Raw genomic sequence first — 23,059 nt, forward strand, 5'->3', positions numbered from 1 at the left:
TTCCTTGCTGCCTTTAAGAGTCTCTCCTTGTCATTTAATGTCTAGTAATTTAATTATGTCTCAGTGTAGGTCTCTTTGAATTCATCTTGTTTGGTACTTGTTGGGCTTTATGGATCTGGTTGTGTGTTTCTTTCCTCAGGGTACAGAAATTTTCATCCATTAATTCTTTGGAAAACCTTTCTCCTCCTCTTGCTCTCTTCTTTCCTTATGGGACTTCTATATGTGTATATTGATTTGTTTGATGGTGATCCATATCCCTTAAGCTAATCTTCATGCTTTTTTTTTTTTTCCAACTCTGATTAGATGAAATCCACAGACCTGTCTTCAAGTTCATTAATGCTTTCCTCTGGTTGATCTAGTCTGCTGTTGAACCTATCAATTTTTTTTTCAGTTGAGTTGTATTCTTTAGCTCTGATGTTTCTAGTACTTTTAAGGTATTTTCTGTCTCTGTTGAAATTAATTCTCCCTTTGTTCATGCAATATTTTCCTGAGCCTTTTTTTTTTTTTTTTTTTTTTTACTGTCAGTTCAAACTCCTCTCAGGTTAATCACTTACTTCTGTTTAAGTGCAGTATGTTTCTGGATATTTATCTTGTCCTTTTGTTTGCAATGCATTTCCCTGTTTCTTTGACTCTCTGTGTTTCTGCACATTAGATAAAATAGACACCCTTCTCAATCTTGAGAGAGTTGTCTCATGTAGGGGGTGAACCTGGTCTGAGCTCTTAGTTGTCCCTCAAACTTTTGTGATTGTTCAAGCCTCCTCCTCTGTTTTAGTGACTCTCAGTAATTGAAGGTGTGCTAAGACTTGTCAGTGACCTAAAAGGATGAGTTGCAGTTAGCGCCTAGATGCAGGCTGATTAGAGCCTGAACACTCAGGCAGCAGCTGGGAAAATACATAGTTAAACCTCTTCCAGTGAGAGATAGAAATGGGAGTTTTTGCCTGTACCCTCTGTGCTGGGCTCATATATATAGTCATAGGTGGGGGGTAGATAGGATGTTCCTACATCCATTAAGAATTTTTTGTTTGCTAAAAAAAAAAAAAAAAAATTTGTTTGCTACAGTGCTGTGGGACTCAAGAATAGAAGTTCTGTTGGCTGTCAGAGTGAGGCAGTCCAGGGACCATCCCTTGGGTGGCAGCCATAAAAGCTGGGGCACAGATATATGTAAAAACTCCTTCTAAGGAGACATTAGTGACTTGGAGTGGGCTGGAAGGAGCAGGTGGATTTGGTTTTTGTTTTGTTGATTGTTCCCTTCACTCTGCAAAAGCTTTTTAGTTTGATGTAAGCCCAGTTGTGTTTTTTGTTTCTTGGTTTTGAGTATTTCTCCTTTTGTCTTCCTTGGAGGAGACATATCCAGAAAAATATTGTGAAGTTTGATGTCTAAGAGATTCCTGCCTAAAAAAGAGAGAGAGAGAGAGAGAGAGAGAGAGAGAGAGAAAGAAAGAGAGAGAGAGAGAGAGATTCCTGCCTATTTTTTTTCTTTTAGGAGTTTTATGGTTTCAGGTCTCACATTTAGGTCTTTAATACATTTTGAATTTATTTTGTGAATCATGTAAGAAGGTAAACCAGTGTCCTTCTTTTGCATGCAGTTGTCCAGTTTTCTCAGCACCATTTTTGGAAGAGATGGCTTTTGCTCAATTGTGTATTTTTGCCTTCTTTGTTGTAGATGAGTTGACCACATAAACATGGGTTTATTTTTGGGCTCTCAATTCTGTTCCATTGATCGATGTATCTATTTTTGTGCTAATACCATGCTGTTTTGATTACTACAGCTTTGTGATATAATTTGAAACCTGGGATTGTGATGCTTTCACTTTTGTTCTTCTTTCTCAAGATTGTTTTGACTACTTAGGGTCTTTTGTGGTTCCAGACAAATTTTTGGACTCTTTTTTTTTTTTTTTTTTGCTATAGTTCTGAAAAAATACTGTGGATATATTTTTAAAGATTTTATTTATTTATTCATGAGAGACACAGAAAGAGAGAGGCAGAGATATAGGCAGAGGGAGAAGTAGGCTCCATGCAGGGAACCCAATGTGGGACAGGATCATGCCCTGAGCCAAAGGCAGATATGCTCAACTGCTGAGCCACCCAGGCATCCGAATACTGTTGATGTTTTGATAGAGATTGCATTAATTTGGTAGATTGCATTGGGTATTATGGACATTTTAAGAGTATTCTTCGAATCCATGAGCATGGTATATTTTTCCATGTATTTGTGTCATCTTGAGTTCTGTCATCAGTGTCTTATAGTTTTCAGAAGATAAGGTCTTCTGTTAGTTTTCAGAAGATAGGTCTTTCACCTCCATGGTTAAATTTATTCCTAGATATTTGATTCTTTTGATGTAATTGCAAATGGGAATTATTTTCATTTCCCTTTCTGCTATTTCATTATTAGTGTATAGAAATGCAACGTATTTCTATATATTGATTTTATATTATACTTTTCTGAATTTTTATTTTTTTAAAGATTTATTTTAGAGAAAGAATTATTTTAGCTAAAGAAAGAGTGTAGAGGAGGAGGGACAGAGGGAGAGGGTGAGAGAAAATCCTAAGCAGGCTCCACATCCAGCATAGGGCCTGATGTAGGGCTTGACCTCATAAATCCTAAGATTGTGATCTGAGCCAAAATCAAGAGTTGGATATTTAACTGCCACCCAGGCACCCCTGAATTCATTTATTAGTTCTAGTAAGTTTTGGTTGAGTCTTTAAGTTTTCTGCACAGAGTATCCTGTTCTCTCCAGATCTTGGCAGTTTAACTTCTTATCAATTTGAATGCCTTTTCTTTTTCTTATCTGATTGCAATTGCTAGGACATTGAATAAAAGTGGCAAAGTGGACATCCTTGTCTTGTTCCTGATCTTAGAGGAAAATCTCTGTTTTTCAATATTGAGTATGATGTTAGCTGTGGGTTGTCATATATGGCCCTTGTTATGTTCTCTCCATACCCACTCTGTTGAGTTTTTATCATGAATTTACGTTGAATTTTGTCAAATACTTTTTCTGCATCTATTGAGATGATCATATGATTTTGATCCTTCCATTTATATGTGTGGTATACCACATTGATTGGTATATATTGAGCCATCCTTGCATCCTTGGAATAAATCCCACTTGATGGTAGTGTTGTATGGTCTTTTTAATGTATTTTGGAATTTAGCTTGCTATTACTTTGTTGACGATTTTTGCAACTATGTCTATAAAGGATACTGGCCTGCAATTTTGTTTTTTGGTAATATCTTTGGTTTTGGTATCAGAGTAATGCTGGCCATTTGAATGAACTTGAAAGCATCCCTACCTCTTCCATTTTGGGGAATAGTTTGAGAATAGGTGTTAATGCTTCTTTAAATATTTGGTAGAATTCACCTGTAAAGCCACCTGGTCTTAGACTTGGGAATTTTTTGCCATTCAACTTTCTTCCTAGTAATTGGTCTATTCAGATTTACCATTTCTTTCTGATACAGTCTTGGAAGATTATATGTTTCTAGGAATTTCTTTTAGTTTGCCCAATTTGTTGGCATATAATTTTCTGTAGTAATTTTTTTTTGTATTTCTGAGGTATCCATTGTAACTTTCATTTCCAATTTTCAGTTTTTTTTATTGATTAGTTGACTAATGGTTTGTCAATTTTGTTTCTTTTCAGAGAACAAGTTCCTTAGTCTCATTGATCTTATTGTTTAAGGACTTATTTCATTTCTTTCCATTCTGATCTTTATTATTTCCTTCTTTCTACTAACTTTGCGCTTTATTCTTCTTATTCTAGTTCCTTTAAGCATAAGGTTAAATTATTGACTTGAAAGTTTTTCTCGTTTCTTGAGGTAGGCCTGCATTGCTGTGAACTTCCCTCTTAGAACTGCTTTAAGCTGCATCCTAAAGATTTTGAACTGTAGGCTCTCCATTTTCATTTGTGTCCAGCTATTTTTCTGATATCCTTTTTTGATTTCTTCATTGACTTACTGGTTGTTTAATAACATCTTAGCTTACATATGTTTGTGTTTCTTCCAGTTTTTTTCTTCTAATTTCTAGTTTTATACTGTCCTGATCAGAAAAGATATTTGATATAGGTTTTCTTAAATTTATTGAGACTTGTTTTATGGCCTACATACCTTGAAGGATGCTCCACATGCCCTTGAATATTCTGCTCTTTTGGGGTGGAATGTTCTAATATCTGTTAGGTCCCTCTGATCTAAAGCTTTATTCAAAGGCATTGTTTCCTTATTCATTTTTCCATCTGGATGACCTATCCATTGATCTGTGTTAACATTCCCTACTATTATTATATTACTGTCAGTTTTTCCCTTTATGTCTGTTAATACTTGTTTTATATAGTTAGGTGTTCCTAAGTTGGGTGCATAAATATTTACAATTGTTATATTTCTTCGATTGATCCCTTTAACAATATGTAATCACTTTTTTTTTTCCTCCTGTGATAGTCCTTGTTTTAAAGTCCATTTTATCTGAGTCTTAATATCCCAGTTGTGGGGTTTGTTGTGTTGGTGGGGGAGGGGGGGTTGGCTTCCATTTACATGAAATAATTTTTTTCTGTATCTTCATTTTATTATTTTTTTAAGGATTTTATTTATTTATATGAGAGACACAGAGGGAGAGAGGCAGAGACATAGGCAGAGGAAGGAGCAGGCTTAATGCAGGGAGCCCGATGTGGGACTCGATCCTAGGACCACGGGATCATGCCCAGAGCCAAAGGCAGACGCTCAACCGCTGAGCCACCCAGGCATCCCTGTATCTTCATTTTAGTCTGTATATGTCCTTAGGTCTAAAGTGAGTCTTTTATAGGCAGCATATAGATGAGTCTTTGGGTCTTGTTCTTTTTATCCATTCTGTGTCTTCTGATTGGAGCATCTAGTCCACCTCTGCCTGTATTTCTACCTCTCTCTCCACTCTGTGTCTTTCATGAATAAAATCTTTTAAAAAATAATAAAAGTAATTACTGATGGGGGAGACTGGATGGTTAAGCATCTGCCTTCAGCTCAGGTCATGATCCCAGGGTCCTCTGATAGAGCACTACATCAGGCTCCCTGCTCGGTGGGGATCCTGCTTCTCCCTCTCCTTCTGCCTGTTGTCCCCACTGCTTGTACTCTCTCTCTTCCTCTGTCAAATGGATGGATAAATTTTTTTTAAAAGACATTTCAACAAAATAATTTTAAAAATAATGTAATTAATGCTATGTACTGTCATTTTAACTTGTTTTTTCTGTTCCTTTCTCTCTTTGTGGTTTGATGGCTTTCTTTAGTGTTATGCTTAGATTCCTATTACAGGGGTTTATTTACCATTGAGTTCATAGATAACAGCAGTCTACATTGAGTTGATGGTCACTTTTCAAATACATTCTAAAAGCATGACATTTTTACTCCTTCCACATTTTATGTATACGTTGTCTTATTCTGTATCTTTTTATTTTGTGTATCTCTTGACTAATTTTTGCATATATAATTAATTTTACTACTTTGTGTTTTAATCTCACTAGCTTTGTGATTGATCTACTACTTTTACTATATGTTTACTTTTACCAGCAAAAGTTTTTCCCTTTGTAATTTTCTGCTAGTTATGGCCTTTTCTTTCCATTTATAGAATTCCCTTTGACATTTCTTCTAAGGCCAAATACGGTGTTCTTGGTTGTAGATTTTATCTTTTAGGCACCTTAGTTGTATCATGCCACTTGCTCTGGACTGTAAAGTTTCTACTGAAAAATCAGATGATAGCCCTATGGGGGTCTCCCTTGTAAGTAACTGTTTGCTTGCCATTTTAATTAACAGTATTGGTGTGGATATCCTTGGGTTCATCTTGTTTGGGGCTGTGTTTCCTGGAGTTTCTGTGTCCTTCCCCAGCTTAGGAAAGTTTCCAGATGTTATTCTGCCCCCTTCTCTCTCTTCTCCTTCTGGGACCTCTATAATGTGAACATTATGGTGATGATGTTGCAGAGGTCTCTTAACCCGTCATTATTCTTTTTGCTCTTCAGCTTGGTTGCTTCCTGTTATCCTGTCTTCTAGATCCCTGATCCATTTTTCTGCATCCTCTAATCTGTTCATTCTACTAGTGTATTGTTCCTATCAGCTATTGTATCCTCATCTCTGGTTTTTATTTTTTCTCTGTTGAAGTATTGAGTTCATCCATTCTTTTAAATCCATTATTTTTATGACCCTTACTTTGAACTCTATCAGGCATATGGCTTATCTCTATTTTGTTTAGCTCTTTTTCTCTGATTTTTGTCATCTTTCATTTGGGACATCTCCTGTGTCATTTTGTCTATGTATTAAGTAGGTCAGCTATGTTTCCTGATCTTGAAAGTAGTGGCTTTCTGTAGAAGGGACCCTGTTGTAAACTATCCCTAGTCACTAGAACCAAGCACTTCAGGGGTGCTCCCTGTGTGGGCTACATGTGCACTCCTGTGTGGCTAGGGTTTGTTCCCTGTGCTGCTGGCTTAGAGGCCTAACTGCAGCCACCATGGGCTCACTGGTAGGCAGGGTTGGCACTCAGCCCAGCTATCTACATAGTAATGAGCCACTGTGACGATGGCATGGGTGCTGGTAGGGAGAGTTTGCATCCCTCCCTTGCCCCCTGCCCAGGGAAGGTCCACAGAGGAATGACATAATGGTGCATGTAGTGCTAGCAAGGCAGAGGAAGAATGCTAGAACTGAACTCCTGAAAGCCTCTGGCTGTCTAGGCTGGGGAAAGTGAAGAAAAATGGTTCCTTCCAGCACTTTCATTTCTAAAGAAAACTGCAGCTCCCTACCCCACTGGCACATATCCTGAAATTAGTAAGATCTCCATATAGCCTGGTACTTTTCAAACTATGTCTTTCAAGCTTGGGTTGTTATTTAGCTTTTTGGTTTTTTAAGGGTGGAGACTCAGTTTCTTACAGCCCTCCAGCTCTCCTGAAGTTAAGCTTTGTTGATTCTGAGAGCCAGATGTGTGGATACTCCCCTTCCCAGTGCCGGTCCTGAGGGCTGGGGATATACTCAGTGTGGGCTCTGATCTCCTTGCTCCTCTGTGCTTATGATGTCCCTCCTGTTTGTGGATAGTTGTGCTGGGATTTGGTTCCATGTCACATTTCTGCTCCTACCCTTTGCAATGTAGCCTTCTCTCTGCTATGAGCTGTGGAAGATCTGTTAGTCTTCAGGTCATCTTCAGAATTAGTTGCATAGATGATGATGTTGCCTTTGTGGGATGAGGCAAACTTGGGATCTTCCTATTTGGCCATCTTCCTCTGAGCTCTGGAAACTGTCTTGAATTCCCTGTGCACGCCTGTGTTCCACTTGGGTCTGGAACCACTTGTGTTTTTACACCTACTAGTGTGTTTCCACTTTTGTTACAACATAGACCCACCATCTAATTTGATATGCAGTTCGATTTCTCAGCAACTCACGTTTTTCAGAGGAATACTGACATCTACTACTGGTATTCAGACTCGGTGGAGTTTATGCTAAGTGGCAGAAGCAACTGCAATTGCTTTTCTTCTTTCTCCCAAATATTGGGGGTGGAGGAGAAAGGGCACTCAGAGGCTGGTTCGTATTTTTTAAAAGTTCCACAAGTGATTTTGGTATAAGAATATTAAAGTCTTTGATAGATTTGTTTTTTATCCTATTGTTTTTAGACTAAATCAGAAGTAGAAGAATTGCTTTTCTTTTAAACATCTTTAATGAATAAACCAATTTTTAATTTAGATATTAGCATTGTGATTTTTCTCATAGGTATCATCTTTAAGAAATGAAAAGCGAGGCTCATCATATCTCATCTCTGCCCCAGAAGGTGGTTCCGTGGAATTTGCCGACCAGCATTCTCAGGGCACAGGAGCATATTACATGGAAACGTACTTAAAGAAGAAGCGTGTATACTGAGCTAAGTTCTCTCCATATAATCTCGTAAGGTTTTTTGCAGTATCTCTGCTGTTCATCGCTGCCTTAACTACATTCAGATTAGCCATATCCTTTCAATACGGGTTTCTAATTTCCCAGAAGGAACTGTATTGTGCAGCAAGCAGAATTGCCAAATAAAAACTAAGTAGCAATAAGACAATTGAGGACATTTTCCATTAGAATTAGATGCATCTTAATTGGTATTAACTTATAGCCATTGGAGAAATTCACAATGTTCCAATATTCCTTATTTAGGACTGGGAATAATTTTGACACCATATATAAAAGTATGAAGCAATAACTGGGAAACAGTCTTGTTTCCTGAGCCTTAGAAGAATGAGTTTCTTTTATGCCAATGTGCATTTCAATCTACTTTTCCTAGAACAAAAGAGTGCAACTACAAAATGCAGTGGTGGTAAAGATGTTCTACATGCAAACTAAATAATTACCCCCAAATCAGCCCTGCAATATAAAACCCAGAGTGATGTCCAAGTTCTACACAACTACAGATGCTTTACTTTTAATGTTATCTACCATTTATACTTTTTGTGAAAAACAAGCTATTTTTTTTTTTAAAGTAGCTTTAGTGAATAATTTCAGGGGTTGGAAGACTACACCCTGAGGTTAAGTTCAGTTCACCTGTTTTTATATTGTCTGCAAGCTAAGAATGATGTTTACATTTTTAAATGAAGTAGAACATATTTGAATTAAGTACTATGAAATTTAAATTTCAGTGTCCATATATAAAATTTTATTGGAACACAAATATGCTCATTCATTTACATACTGTATGTGGTTCCAGGTGTGCTGTAGTGGCCGTGCTGAGTAGCTGTAACAGAGACCATCTGGTCTGCAAAGCCTAAAATATTTACTCCCTGGCCCTTGATGGGGGAACGTGTGCTGACCCTGCTCTAAGAGCACTAATTCCCTAATCTTTTAACTTCTGCAACAGGCTAGTGGGTGGCAAGTGATGTCGGTTTCTGAGTCTGATTTTATGGCATAAACTAGTGATAAACAAGGCCTGTTTTGATCCTTGAATGTCCTATTTCCACCATACAGTCAGTCTATACTGCTCTTTCTGAAGGAACATTATGGAAGTAAGAGTGTAACAACTCGGAGCTAGTAAGTTATACCTCACTTTCTGCTTTGTCTCTTAGTCTTGTGTAGTGTTAGGCTGAAAAATTATCTCCGCTGTTTAACTCCATTTGGCAAGAACTGCATTCATTGCATATTACTTTTGACATCACCATTTCCTGAAGACTTTGGTATTAAACACATGAGCAATCCTTTGCCATCTAGAAATTTTCAAGTTTATTCCTCATTACGAATCTCAATGATCCTAGTGTTTTTGAAATCAGATAATTAAATCTAATTCAGGAAACTTATTTTTGACTATGATCTAAAGCAATTGGCCTATTTCATATGTTATTAACTTCTAAAGTGACAAAGTTAACTTCTAAGGACTAGCATCAGTTATGACTCAGCAGATGAATAATGGTTTCTCCATGTTCTGCACTTCTCCTTTCCATTTCCTATTGCATTGAACATCTTCAATGCTTAGTCACACCTTTCTGATAATATAAACAGAAGATGGTGAGTTTTAAATCAGAGCTGAAAAATGAAACAGGTTGAAAAAAACCAAGATATTTTGGACTATAACACATGTGGACCTGCGCCCATTATCATTGGACAGAATAGATAAGTACAAATCAAATGGCGTTTGTAATAAGGACTATTACCAAACTCCCCCTGCAAAGTCTATACTGTTATTTTTCTATGTAAACAAATTGTTTGAATGTTTTGAAAATGAAATCTTAATATTAAAAGGCATATGCATGTGAAGTCTCTAGTATATTTATTTGTATAAAGAGTAAACAAAGTGCATATAGAGTAGCCACAGGTTTGACACAGACAGACACCTTGGTGATGTAGGGTTATTGAATAAATTTAAATGGCAAGTTTATTGTTGCCATTGCATCAATCCAGAACTCTTTTTCAGGCTCAAAAGGTGAAAAGTAATGATATCAAACAAATGCTAGACAGCATTAACAGAAAGTTTTTTCAGACTCTTGGTCATAAAGTTCTTATGGTTCACATTGAATCAGAGAGTAGACATTTTTGATTACCCAGCTACCTCCAAGCAAACTGAACACTGTCTAATAGAACACTGACTGGTTGCATACAGCATCCAAAACCAATGCTGGAACAAGTGGTAGAGTTATAAAAGGATATACATGAACATTTCTTAAAAGCACGTATGATAGTATCTGAGATCTTTATATTGTTTAGGAAAGCACTGGCACAGGCTTGGTTCTCAAGAATTAACATGCAGCAAAGTATCTATTCCACAGCTTTCCCCCTGGATCTGCCCAGTTTTCTCAAAAATCCATAGTACTGGTCATCCACGGGGACAGGAGCAAAGCCACTGAAGAAATAACTCAAAGTTTAAATCCTACTGGTGACAGGAATACACTCATCTTTGTATAGAAACAATAGTCTACTAACTAGTATCTAATATTTCAAGAATGCTTGGTTTATCACTGTATAGATATTGAAATTTGAGGGTATGCTGGAGTATTGGCTAAGTCCATCAATCTTTATCTGCCAAGAAAGCATTTCAGATCTACTGGCAGCTGGGAACAAGTGCTTCTGGCTGCTCTTTGTGTTTTCTGGTGCTCAATTGTGATGGGAAGCTAGCCAAACAAAATGGTGGTATATGTTCTTTCCAAAAGGAGGAGTGCTTAAGTGCCTTCTATTGTTTTGGTTGTCCTTGTTTGTTATTGGTGCCAAATTTAAAGAGGAAAATACTTACGCATAATAAGCACCACAGTGTGCCTTACATACCCAAATACAAATTTTTTTGCATTAAAAATTCTTTTAAATGGCTTGGGTATTGGTTGGGGAAGGAGGACTTGGTACACAGGAGTTTGAATGTTATTCATGCTTATTTTAAAAGTGCTTCAAATCCTTCAATAAGGTTCTGAAAAGTTGTCCGATTAGATGGCTGGAATTCCCAGCATTTTCTCATAAGTTGATAAACCTGTAAGGGGGAAAAATCGAGTTAAACACTTTTTGGGAAATGTAAAAGACTTTCCTTATTATTCAAAATATTATTTACAAATGATAGGTGTCACATTTCCTATCATTAGTTTCAGATATAGTTTTCAGTAATTCATCAGTTGCATGATGCTCATCACATTTCCTATATCTTGAGAAGCTCACGACTTAACCTTCCAAAAAGTCCAGGTCATTACATCTCCATGTAGACTCTTAAGTACATCTCAAATAGTCTAGAAAACTAAAGATTTAGTCATAAATGCTACTGACTAAAATGCAATTACAGCTGACTTTTGAACGACGTGGATTTGAACTGTGCAGGGTCCAGTTATACATTGTTTTTTCAATAAATACAATACAGTGCTATAAATGTATTTGCTCTTACCATTTTTTTCTCTTGTAATCAGTAAGCCTCCTGGTCAACAGCAGACTTAAGTTTGGGTAATCAAAAGTTACATTCAGATTTTCAAATGTGTAGGAGGTCAGTGCCCCTACTCTCGTGTGGGGTAAGGGTCAACTCTATATGTACTTGTCACAATCAGGCTCCACCAAAATATGTTCCTTTAGGGTGCTCACACTGAGGTCAGCCCACTTCTGGATGGAATCCTTACTTTAAACATAACTTATGGCTGTCATTTGCCCCAAAAGATGATTTTTCATCAGATCAAAGAGGTTTGATCTGAAATTCAACTTCAGAAAATTACTTCTTCCCCCTTTACCCCTACCCCCGAACACTTGCTGGATAACTCAAGCCTTAACACCACCACACAAATTGAGTTTATTACTGTAAAATGACCCACAAATACCTCTTCTGGACAGTGAGGTGGACAAGGCAAACGTTTTCCTTCTTTTAATGTATTCACAAGTCTTGTTACTGTCATCTGGCCATGAGTTGGGCCTATCATTTTCAGAAACAACTATGTGAAATAAAACCAAACAAAATATTTTAGCACACATTTAGATCAACATTAGATGAAGGTAAAATTTCTAGAATTAAATGGAAATTAAATGAAAGTCCAAAATCTTGATTAGCTCTCAATGATTAGTCTGTAATCTGTCAGACTCCACTAACTATCCCTTTCCCTGGCTGAACAGCCTGTCCCAGTGAAAATGATCTCATTTATGAATACCTGAGCCTCAACAAGGCCCTCCCCATTGGCTCCCTCATTCTCACAGGAAACTGACCCTGGACTCTTCACACAGGTAAGATCCTTGAAAGCCAGCCATCATTTTCTAGAACTTGGGCTCTTTATAAAATGAGGACTTGAGAGAGCCACAAATAAGTGTCAAGTGACACTTTCCATTGTAACACACTAACTGGATGCCATTTAAGAACAAAACTTGCACATTTCCACTGGGTGCTAGGTTCATATAAAGGGACAAGGAAGACTTACCGCCATGGGGCTGGAATCTGAGTCACAGTAAGTAAGCAACTCATGCAGGGTCACTCCAAACGACCAGACATCAGAGGCGATATAAAATTTACATTGAATTAAACATTCAGGAGCATACCTGAAAGAAAGCAGACCATGAAATCTCTTCATTTCCTGGGAAGGATATTCGAACAAACATTACAGATTAAGTCCAAAAAAATTACTTCTTTGGCTTTTCTTAGTATTTAATACATTAATCACAGCTATCCTGAAGCACACATCTGATGTGTAAAACAATGCCATCTCAGGCTCTCTGTAGCATGTATTTGCTTTAAAATATTAGACAGTTTGTGCTCTTCATTGCACAGGGCAGGTACTGTCCATGTAGAGGAGGCATGGAATGACAGGCCCCAGGTGTTCTTTGCAAGTTCAAAATTAGTCACTAGCAGTGACCTCCCCATGCAGGTTTCTTCCAAGGTCAACTGTTTCAGTGGATGACAGCCACTGCCCACGCCAGAAATGGAGGCATCCCCATATCCAGTTTCCTAATTATTTAAACCTTCTCACTTCTCTTAAGCCCCACTGTCACTGTCCTAGTTCACATCCTCACTAGCTCTGGCTGAATCAGATTCCCTTGGCTCCAATCTTGTTCCCCCTCCATCCACAGGGATCGTTTTAAAACAAAAGCTGCCATTTGTCAAGCCTCCAGTGGTATATCCCAAAGCCTGTGGTGGAGTGCTGCCTCCATAACTCGGCTTCCAGGGCTCTGCGTTAGCCAGTCCTTGAGACCTCCTGCCTCATGATCCAGCCACAGCTGACTCACGTCCTGGGATATTCACTGTTCTCATCTCATTTTTTTACCATCCTTACAAACCCCCATGGATCTTTTTTTTTTTTTAAGATTTTTATTTTATTTATTCATGGTAGACATAGAGAGAGGCAGAGACACAGGCAGAGGGATAAGCAGGCTCCATGCTGGGAGCCCGACGCGGGACTCGATCCCGGAACTCCAGGATTGCGCCCTGGGCCAAAGGCAGGCGCTAAACCGATGAGCCACCCAGGGATCCCCCCATGGATCTTTAAAGTCATAACAGGACTTCCAGAAAACCAAGCTTATATGCAGCTACCATCATGAAATTGGCTGCCCAATCCATTACATTCTAAACTCGGTCTGCTTGTTCACCACATATCTCTAAGTACCTGGCATAAAGTAGGGCCCTGATACATATTTATGAGTGAGGGAAGGCTTAGGCTCCATGAGTGGGAGAGATCTAGGTTTGGGTCTATGCGGGACACACCTTGGAGGTGCTGGTTTGTTCTATCGGCGTGGCACAACAGAGGTTTAACCAGCTTCTCCCTTGGTGCTCCAGGCTGAGAGGGCTCACAATCAGGATGTGGCCTTCCAAACCAGACACTCCAATGATCCGTGGGCAGATAGCTGAGTCCCCCCCTGCACTGTGGTCCACTCTCCTGTCGGGGATCTCCCTGAATCATCTGTCTGCGCCTACCTTCCTCACCTCGTTCCTACCCCTTCCTCCCACCTGCCCTCTAAGCCTCCTGTGCATGGATGTGATCCCTGCAACTGCTAATGGTTTTATGGACTGTGTCAGATGAATGCCCTCTCCTGGGAAGCTGGAAATGCTGAGCCACCAGGTGGTTAGCATCCTTCACTCCTTGGAAGATGGTGTCATATGAGCCTCCGGCATTTCTATGTGGATTGGTTTCAGTGAAACAACCTAAAAGGTGTTTCTTGAAGGCAAGGATCAATCAATTCCAAATGTTCTAAGTTGTTTCTAACCTTGACTTGGGCAGGAGGAATAAAAGACATTAACATTAGATTCAGTTACCAAAACACAGGGCTGTCCCGATCATCCTTGACTGTGTAGTACTCCTTGTCAGTTTCAATTGCTTTGGTCAAACCAAAGTCTCCAATTTTCACTTGGTGTTCACTCTCAACAAGGACATTCCTTGCTGCTAAGTCCCGGTGAACATATTGCCGAGAACCTAAATAGTCCATCCCCTGAGAAGAGAGAAGTAAAGGTAGAGTGTGTTTCCTAAAGGTTGTTTCCGGTTCTGTTTTGTATCCGTTACTGCTTCACAAAAAACCACAAATGTCATTTCGTTTACCTAGCACTCATTTTTTTTTGTTGTTGTTTTTAATGCAAGAATAATAAGGCCAACCCAATTCAAAGAAATATACATTAAATCAGCCATGTTAACAGATCAGTTTTCTTAGTACTGGCTGATTTTCATCCAAATCATATAGAGCAAAATGAACCCAGGTACAATTACTGTAAAGCTTTCCTCTTGCAGTCTAATCACAACCCAATTTTAGGACAGAGTGCCTGATTTTTTCATCTTTAACATTTTTTTTTTTTTTACCTTACAAATCTGAACGGCATATTTTAACTGTTGTTTGAGGTTAATTTTGTTCTTATTCTTTGGAAGATATTCCTTAAGACTTCCTGAAGGCAGAAATTCCATGATGAGCTTAATACCATTTCCTCCTGTTTAGAAAAAAAAAAAAAAAAAAAAAACAAACACCCATCAGCATGAGGTTGCCAGATGAAGGAACTATGGGAGAGTAGATGGTACAGGATCTGTAGACGCAGGCCCTGAACTGATTTCAGTGTCACCTCTGAATCACAGGCAAGTTACTTAACCTCTTAAGCTCCAGAACCTCACGATCCTCAGCAATTAATGGAGGTAGTAAGACTCGTGTACGTAACATATCCCAATCCTCAGCATCCACTAAGCTAATAGAGTGATCTGCAAATCACTGCAGATGGCTGATTTTTTTGAAATTATTAGCCACATAATTTCATTAGCAATTTTAGAGTACAATATGTACCATATAACTCTATACTGAGGGACCCAACCACGCATACGACTGTGAGGCCCCAAGAGTTCACAGGAAGCATCGCTAGGGTGTTCAGATGGCCCAGGTAAGGCTGAGGGTACTACCTGCGCAGCACTGACTCTAAAACCCCACACAGTTCTTTAGTTTTCAAACCAATCCCACTCTGCACAACATACCGTCTTCTGTACAGATGCCTTTGTACTTCACAATGTTCTCATGATAAAGGTTCCTTAGAATTTCGATTTCCTTCTTCAGATCAGCTATGTGGTTACCTCCACTCTCAGGCTTCAGGGATTTGACAGCCACCTGCTCCCCAGTATTATCCCCCTCAGGGTCATACCTGCAGAGCTCAACCTTCCCAAAGTGGCCCTACAAGGAAAAATATGTGCGCTTGATGAGAAAAACCCCACACTGGGTTGGCAGGAACACTTAGATGAGGCTGGCTTCTTGTGCTGTCTCCATAAATGCCAGGGGAGAGCAGCACAGCCTGACCTCACAGGCAGCGAGCTCCTACCCAGCCTCTTCCTGCCTACCACAGCCCCTTCCTCTCGTCTCACATGCCACCTCCTCCATTACTGAGCTAAGACAAGAAAGCACCAGGGGACTGGTGAACCAACACATCAATCCCAGTTTCCACATAAGTGTAACCCGACAGGAAAAGGAAGTAATTGCTGGACCTGCAGGACAACTGTGTGTTCTCTGACAGCCGTGGGCCCAGGCTAAAGGACAGGCACCACAATGTAGCTGAAAAGAGCACTCCATGAAGAGTGTTTAGAAGATGTGGGATCAGATCCCAATCAAGCCACTAGATAGCGACGTGGACCGAGTCACCCAATCTTCTGAGCTGGCTCCAGAGATGCTCAGCATACACAGTAGCAACGGACTTTCAGGGATGGTGTGAGCAACCAAGGACACTGTGCCTAGAAAGTGCAAAGTGCCCAGAACAAAGCCTTGGCACAGAGAAGATACTTGGTGTGGGACACAGTCTGTGTTCACTTAACTGAACTACAGAAAATCTGTATAAAGATACAAATCGCACTAGCTTTTCTGGTTACATTAACTGTTAGGAAACTCCCATTTGAGATCCAAGGGAAAAGCAGACATTCTATCTGGCCTGTGTAGTAAATAATCCCTCATTTAAGCAGCCTCGCAGGATACAAATACCCAGGAAAGTCAGGGATTTTTCTGTTTCTACCACATCTATATCTATTCCCCCATATCTCTCCCTTTTCATTCTCTTCCATCCCTCAGAGAAGAATCAAGTCTGGAGGGAGCAGACCAACATCTTGTGTACTTATCCAGCCACTTGGACAGGCAGGTGTATGTGCGCTGTCACCATGTGTCAAATGGAGAGTCCCTTATGATTCAACTGGCCCAGGGCAAATGCAGTCAGATGCCTTCTCTCCTAAACCGAGGCCCGAAATGAGAGAGTGGAGTGGCTTTGGATACAGAGAGGTGACACGGTCAGCAGGGGACTCCAGCCTAACTTGCCTCTCCCAAGTCACGGATCCTCTTCAAGAACCGTTTTTCAAAATGTGTGGGATCCACTTCAGTTGCCGGCTTTCTTTCGGAAACAATGTCTGGATCTAATGGGAGAAAAGAAACCATATTAAAAAAGTGAATGCCATTCACAGGCTCCTCATTACTCACTCGCTTCCCTGGGCACTGGCTGTTCTCACAATAGAGCACAAGACAGTGTCTTACTCTGCTCTTCCAGTTTATTGATGTCTCTCATGATGGCTCGGAAGAAGGGTCTCTGGTTGGGGTCATAGTTCATGCAGCGGGTCATAAGGTCAGCCAGCTCCTTACAGGATGGTGTCACTGGCCGGCACCGGCTTTCATAGAATCTCTCTTTCTATAAAGAAGAAAACCACATGGAAGAAACCAAAGGAACCACTCACTAACCTTTCAGCCCCAGTTACCATCCCTATTTAATTCCCAACAGCTGTGCTTGAAGATAGATTTCATAAGCATGTGTTATTGTTGCCTTATTTCGGCTTGGGGAAATCTTAGTCTCCACACAAAAATCCAAATTCAAGGAAGATGGGCAGTATAGCAGTATACCCCAGTCCTGAACAAGCTACATTCCAGTGAGGTCATGCAACGTTCCTGGAATACAATTTGGCAATATGTATAACCTTCAGATTCTTCAAATCCTTTGACTCATTAATTCCTCAGTGGCCCTACTGAATGACTCAGAAATAAGTCAGATATAAACAAAAATTTATGTTCAAAGATATTCCCTGCAGAGTTAGAACATTACAAATTTAAAAACCTAAATGCCAAATATAAAATTAATTAAATGTGAGGTTAATGAAACTATTAAGTTTGTAAAATTGGAAGACATTAATAGTAAAGTACACAGGATATTAAAAAATACAGCCTATATAACTATATTTAGGATAAAGAGATTCAACAAAGATCTGTGTTAATTTTGCTAGTAGGTGCTTAAAATCTGAGCTAAAAAGTATTATACTATTCTACTGAACACATGCTGTGTGCCTGGCACCCTTATTATTATTATTAATCTTCATAATAGCCCTGCAAAGTAGGTGTTGTTTATCCCCATTTTATAGATGATAAAACTGAGACTCAGGGAAGGTTAGGGACACTTTTGAGGTCACATAGCCAGTAAGCCTTTGAAGGAGATTCAAATGGACATCTACCTCTTCCTACAACATGAGGCTTCCCGAGAACTCCCAAGATGTCCACGAGTGCTCAAGGAGTCCTCAGTTGGCTCACACCCTGGACTGCAACTGCTCACCTCAATCAGGGTCTTGTCTTTCAGAGGGATCTCGCCATTGTAGCAGATTTCCCACAATGTGGTTCCAAAGCTCCATTTGTCAGCAGCCACACTCAGGTTCTTGGAGTCTTCAACACACTCAGGAGCAATCCATGGGATTCGTTCTATGCACTCTGAAAAAAGATGGGAGATATTTCCAGATCAGTTCCTGGAATCGCCCGGGGAGTAAATCGCTGTCATTGCAGCAGGCACTGAACTAACGAAGAAACTATTTTAAGCAGTGTTTTCCAAACATGGACCATGGCTACATTGGTCCCATGGGGAGCTTGTGAAAGGTGCCATCTTCTGGGCCTCTCACTCTGGCACTTTAGATGCACCAGTCTTAGGGCCAGCAGGTGTGTCTGATTATCACCTGCCCCCCAGGAGGGTCATGCAGGGCCAGTCTTCTGAAGCTCTGGCCGCAGAAACAGCAAAGTACTCCCAGGTAGAGGCCACCACCCTAGGGAAGGAGAACAAAGGCTTAAGAAAGAAAAGACAGGAAGAGGGGCCCATATGTGCAAAGTAGGCCTAAGCTAATCTCATGCACTCCTCATGGTCCCCCTGCAACACTATGCTTGCTCAGTGTGTGAAAGGACAAGGGAAGATGACAGGTGAGGCTGTTCTACATCATGCTTGCACCTTGCTACTTCCGCAGCCCTGTTCTGGCTTCTTCCCAAGACCAATATCTGTACAGATACCCCTGCTGTATCCAGGGAAATGCCCCTTAACAAGTGCTGTGGTCTCTAGCAGCACTCTTCTGGCTCCTGCTGGCAAGAGAGGCAAGTGGGCCATTCTTGAGCTGGGCATTCACAGTCAAGCCCACCTCACTGACCTACAAGGCTCAGATGAAACCCCAACGCCTCTCTGAGTCACCCTCTGACCCCAGCTAGATGACATCTCTTTCTGAGTGTACACAGCATTTTACTGGCTTCTCTGTGGGGTACCTAGGCTTTTCTACTTGCCCTGGAGTCACCCGTGTCTATGTCTCAAATGCTTGCTGAGGACAGGACCCTTACAGATTCAGGGGCAAACCTGTGCAGACTGTTGGAAGTTGGGTGGAATGTAAGCACCATGCAGGCACTAGAGGATACTTCCCATCCTCCTTCTGAGGAGGGGATGACTTAGGTCTTACTTGTAAGGCTTGTCTTCATCCTGGTTCTCTTCCAAACTTAGCCCATTTTTTGAATTCCTGAGCAACACTCTAAGCGCCAGGCACTGTGCCTGGTGCTAGAAACCACTGGCCAGCACCAGCCAGGGCATGAGGCCCGGGGACATGCTGATGTCCTGTATATGGCCTATAAGGCTAAGATGCAGAGTACAACTCATGCAGCCCTGGTTTCAGCATCTCTGCTCCTAAGCCTGTCCTTTCCTGCAGAGCCCCATAGCTCATGGTAACCTCATTCTAAGCATGCAGGACCACAGCAATCACTCAGGGACCTCCCCAAACTGCCCACCAACTACAGTTGAGGACCAAGGGGACCCAGCTCCCCCTGACACCTGACTATCCCCAGGCCCAGCAGCTTCCCTCTGTGCTACCCCTAGCACCTTGAACAAAGATGTGCCTTGGGTGAATTGTTTCTCCTACCCCACAGTTAGCTCCCTAAAGGTAAGGACTGGCCCCCAGGGCCAGGAATAGCACCAGATGCCTGTCTGCTAAAGTTCTTTTTTAAAAGGAAACACACCTGAGCCCTAGCCCCCTTCTCCCCACTGGTGAGGGCAGGGAGGGTGGAAGGGTGAAGGGCGAGGATGGGAACTGGGGTGGGAGGGTCGGGGAGACACACCTTGCCTGGACAGCACAGTGATGGGGATGCCAGGGTCACTGAGCTTGATGAACGGGCCGAACTCGCTGTCAATGCCCTCACGGGCCAGGAGAAGGTTTTTAGTGCACACATTTCCATGAACTAGGTCTTTATCCTCCTGTAGAGTGAAAAGGGTAAAATTAGCGAGCTGCCCATGGGTATAACCCCCTTCCTTCCTTCCCTCTGTTTCTGAGCCTGGCCCCTCACATCATCTCCATATTCGCCAGCAACAGCCATGCCCAGGCAGTCGAGCTGTCCCCCAATTAGTTCTCTGTGTCTTGGGCACCTTATATTATGTTCTTCTGCCCCAGTTCCCTCACCAGAGAAACAGAGATAATGGTGGAGCAGGCCTCCTAGGGCATTTGTGAGAATAACACTAGTAAGAACCTGTATAACAACTGAACAGCTGACTCACGGTAAGCACTACTGATGCTAGCAATTTCACTCATTCACTTGACAAGTATCACATTATATCCACTCTTACCTATAGTGCATTATAGAAGTCAGTCCTCTGATGTGATAAAACCTCCTTTGAAACAGTATTCATACACAAGCACACGGGCAGCCCCAAAGGAGTTTTTAGTAAGCACTAGGCACACCTGTGGCCAACCACAGAGCCTGGGCTCCAGCAGCCCACCTGGCTAGACCTCCTTCCTGCCACCCCCTAGAGGGCATTCTGGTTCCTGTTGGAGACCACAGTAGGTACACTTACCAAGTAACTCAGGGCGCTGGCCAGCTGTTTGGCAACTTTGAACTTCCATGGTGTGGTGAGGACATCACTTTTCCGGTGCATGAAGAGATCTAGAGGCCCCCCCTCCACAAACTCTTCCACCATGATATCTACAAGCACAAAAGTACGCACATCTGGGACCTTCTGTCTATCTGGGACAGTATTTTCCCTCACCCTTTGAGGAGAGCCCACTTTAATGGCTGGTACTCAGCTTGGGAGGACACCAACATCTTAGTGAGGTACAAACACCACAGTGCTTCCACCTCTGCCCAGAGCTTCTTCCACTCTGACCCCTCAGCTTACTCACCCCACCCTCTCGGGTCCAGAACAGTGTGCAGCTTGAGGTGACAATACATAACATTCAAGAAATGAGTGAAAGACAAATGGCACTAAATTCTATGCTATTAAGCATGAGACCTGCTCAGTACCTCATGTTTCTGAACTGTAAGAAGAGGCAAGAAGCTCAGGCAATGCGAAGGTGGCATCAGCCCCAAATTGTCATTATAGCACTCACACTCCCCACACAGGGAACAACCTCCCCTTCCAAAGCAAATACACTTACTCTCCACATCTCGGACACAGACGCCGTAGAGGTACACGATGTGTTTGTGGGAGACCTGCCTCATCATGCTGGCTGCCTCAAAGAAAGCCTGTGGGAGAACAGGACAAGGGAATGTCAAGGGTCAGACTCCATGGCTCTGGTGCCAAAGGGGCTCTACTGAGAGGAAAGTCAATCAGTCCCACTGTCATCATCCTAGGCCTTGAAAACCTAATAGGATACAGAGCGAGGCTGGTAGCAGAGGCTAGGTGACAAGTTCCCCATAGGATACTCATATCCACCACTTTCTCTTCCTTTAAACTATGGGAAATAACAATGTTTGACACTGTAGTAGAATAAACAAAAACCAGATCTCTGTCAAGACTTGGCTTTATCACTCTCTAACTGTGTGGGATCCTGGCCTTTATCTTTCTAGATAAAGGCTGTCATAGTGACAGCCTTAGACTACATCAGGGATTGTGAGAAGATTCAGCTCGAGGGTCCAGAGAACCACAAGGACCTCTAGATAGGAAACAGGAGAATGAGAGGGGCAGAGAGGGCACAGGCTGCTCAACCTACTTCATCTTCAGTCTTCCCTCACTTATTTTATATACCTCTTTTTCTAAGACTGTAGAAAGGAAGAAGTCTTAAGAAAGGAATTCAGACTAAATGACAAGTTTGAAAACCACCAGACCAAAAAAAGGGCAAGGGTTCTTCCTGGCTCACAACACTCCACTGGCTCCAGAACTAGAGAAGGGATGGGGTTCTGAGGAAGACACTTGCCAGAGAAATGTCCCTGTGGCTGGGGTCTAAGACTTTGAGGATGACTTTTATTCTCTTTTCTTCAGAGGTTCCTTCATCATCCTTATAATCCACCAGAGTACCGGAGTAGATGTGTGTCCGTGTGCCTCTCCCAAGGTGCTCGCCCTGAAAGAGGAAGGAGGAGGTTGGGGTGACTTCTCTCTGGGGCTGCAGTGACATGAGAGCTGAGCCAAGCACTGAGGCCCCAATGGGAACACATAGTACCAGAAGGGGCAGGGCTAGGACAGAAGAGTCTCTGCAGCTCACAGACTCTTGGAGCCTCATCCTGGTCAGGCCTCCAAAAGGAACACAAAGCTACGCAGCAAAACACAAATGTGGTACTTCCCGGGCCCCGGGAGAAAGTTAATTCCCAAATGGTTCCTTCCTTTCTGCCTCCAGAAACAACCTGTGGCTGAAACATAATCCTGACCAATCACAAAACTTCTAGCAGCACCACTATCAGCCTCCGATGACATCAGCCCTCAACCTTGGCCTCCAGAGTGGACTCAGAGAGGACCCCGGTGGGGCTTTACTATAGGCTGGGGAACAAAGACAGGGGCTCGTTAGTGCTGGTTCAACTGCTCACTGGCCATTTAACTTAAGAAATGTTCTTTCACCACGCTCCATCTCTGCCCACTATTATAAACGGGAAATCACAGCACTTGTTCTAGAATCAAGTGAAGAGATAAGGAGTAAAGACTCCTGGTCTAGACCCTGGCATATTGTGGGGAAAAACCATCTGCTGGGCTTATGTGTTCTGTTTGATTGTCCTCTAGATGAGGTACTTGTTCATTCATTTTCCACCCATCTACGCAGCCTGCATGTGTGTGTATGTGCATACATGCTAAGCTTTAATATCTGTGATGCATTTACATGTGGATTTGCCCAAGCAGTCCCACAGTGGGGAGGGGGTAAAGACAGAGGCAGAGACTGGAAGGGTGGGCCCTCAGTTTCCTCACTGGAAGAGGAGAACACCACCAATTAAGTGCTATGAGGACTAAATGAAATCATCACACATTATCATCTCTCTCTAAGGACCCTTCCAATTCAAGTTTAATAATTCTGATTTAAACATTCTTATTGGAAAATAAAAAAGTGATTCATAAAACTTGGGCACTTTCAAGCTACTGACATTAATCTCACAAAATCTGTAGGATGAGGTGCTATATTTCTATTATCCCACGACTCTCTCTGTAAATGCAGAAAGATTCCCTTGGAATCAGCCCTGCCCCCTAGAGGAACGTATACAATT

At 41.6% G+C, this 23,059-nt stretch overlaps 2 protein-coding genes across 4 annotated transcripts in view; one reads left to right on the forward strand and one right to left on the reverse strand.

Moving 5' to 3' along the window:
- The window catches only part of RAVER2 (ribonucleoprotein, PTB binding 2), a 99,759-nt gene extending 90,050 nt beyond the window's left edge, over positions 1–9,709 (forward strand). Inside the window, exon 13 of the mRNA XM_055305247.1 lies at positions 7,703–9,709. Within this exon, the coding sequence (XP_055161222.1) occupies positions 7,703–7,849 (147 nt within the window). The 3' untranslated portion in view covers positions 7,850–9,709. The remainder of the gene's footprint in view (positions 1–7,702) is intronic.
- The window catches only part of JAK1 (Janus kinase 1), a 129,896-nt gene continuing 116,542 nt past the window's right edge, over positions 9,706–23,059 (reverse strand). For all 3 annotated transcript variants that reach the window (XM_055305510.1, XM_055305511.1, XM_055305512.1), the window contains 13 exons: positions 21,790–21,933; positions 21,031–21,118; positions 20,451–20,578; positions 19,721–19,856; positions 17,922–18,073; positions 16,862–17,012; positions 16,649–16,743; positions 15,334–15,526; positions 14,680–14,804; positions 14,145–14,317; positions 12,319–12,436; positions 11,731–11,841; positions 9,706–10,907 (listed from right to left, as the gene is read on the reverse strand). In XM_055305510.1, the coding sequence (XP_055161485.1) occupies positions 10,812–10,907; positions 11,731–11,841; positions 12,319–12,436; positions 14,145–14,317; positions 14,680–14,804; positions 15,334–15,526; positions 16,649–16,743; positions 16,862–17,012; positions 17,922–18,073; positions 19,721–19,856; positions 20,451–20,578; positions 21,031–21,118; positions 21,790–21,933 (1,710 nt within the window). In that variant the 3' untranslated portion in view covers positions 9,706–10,811. The remainder of the gene's footprint in view (positions 10,908–11,730; positions 11,842–12,318; positions 12,437–14,144; positions 14,318–14,679; positions 14,805–15,333; positions 15,527–16,648; positions 16,744–16,861; positions 17,013–17,921; positions 18,074–19,720; positions 19,857–20,450; positions 20,579–21,030; positions 21,119–21,789; positions 21,934–23,059) is intronic.

Source organism: Nyctereutes procyonoides, unplaced genomic scaffold, assembly GCF_905146905.1.
Source record: "Nyctereutes procyonoides isolate TBG_1078 unplaced genomic scaffold, NYPRO_anot_genome, whole genome shotgun sequence".
Classification (NCBI taxonomy): domain Eukaryota; kingdom Metazoa; phylum Chordata; class Mammalia; order Carnivora; family Canidae; genus Nyctereutes; species Nyctereutes procyonoides.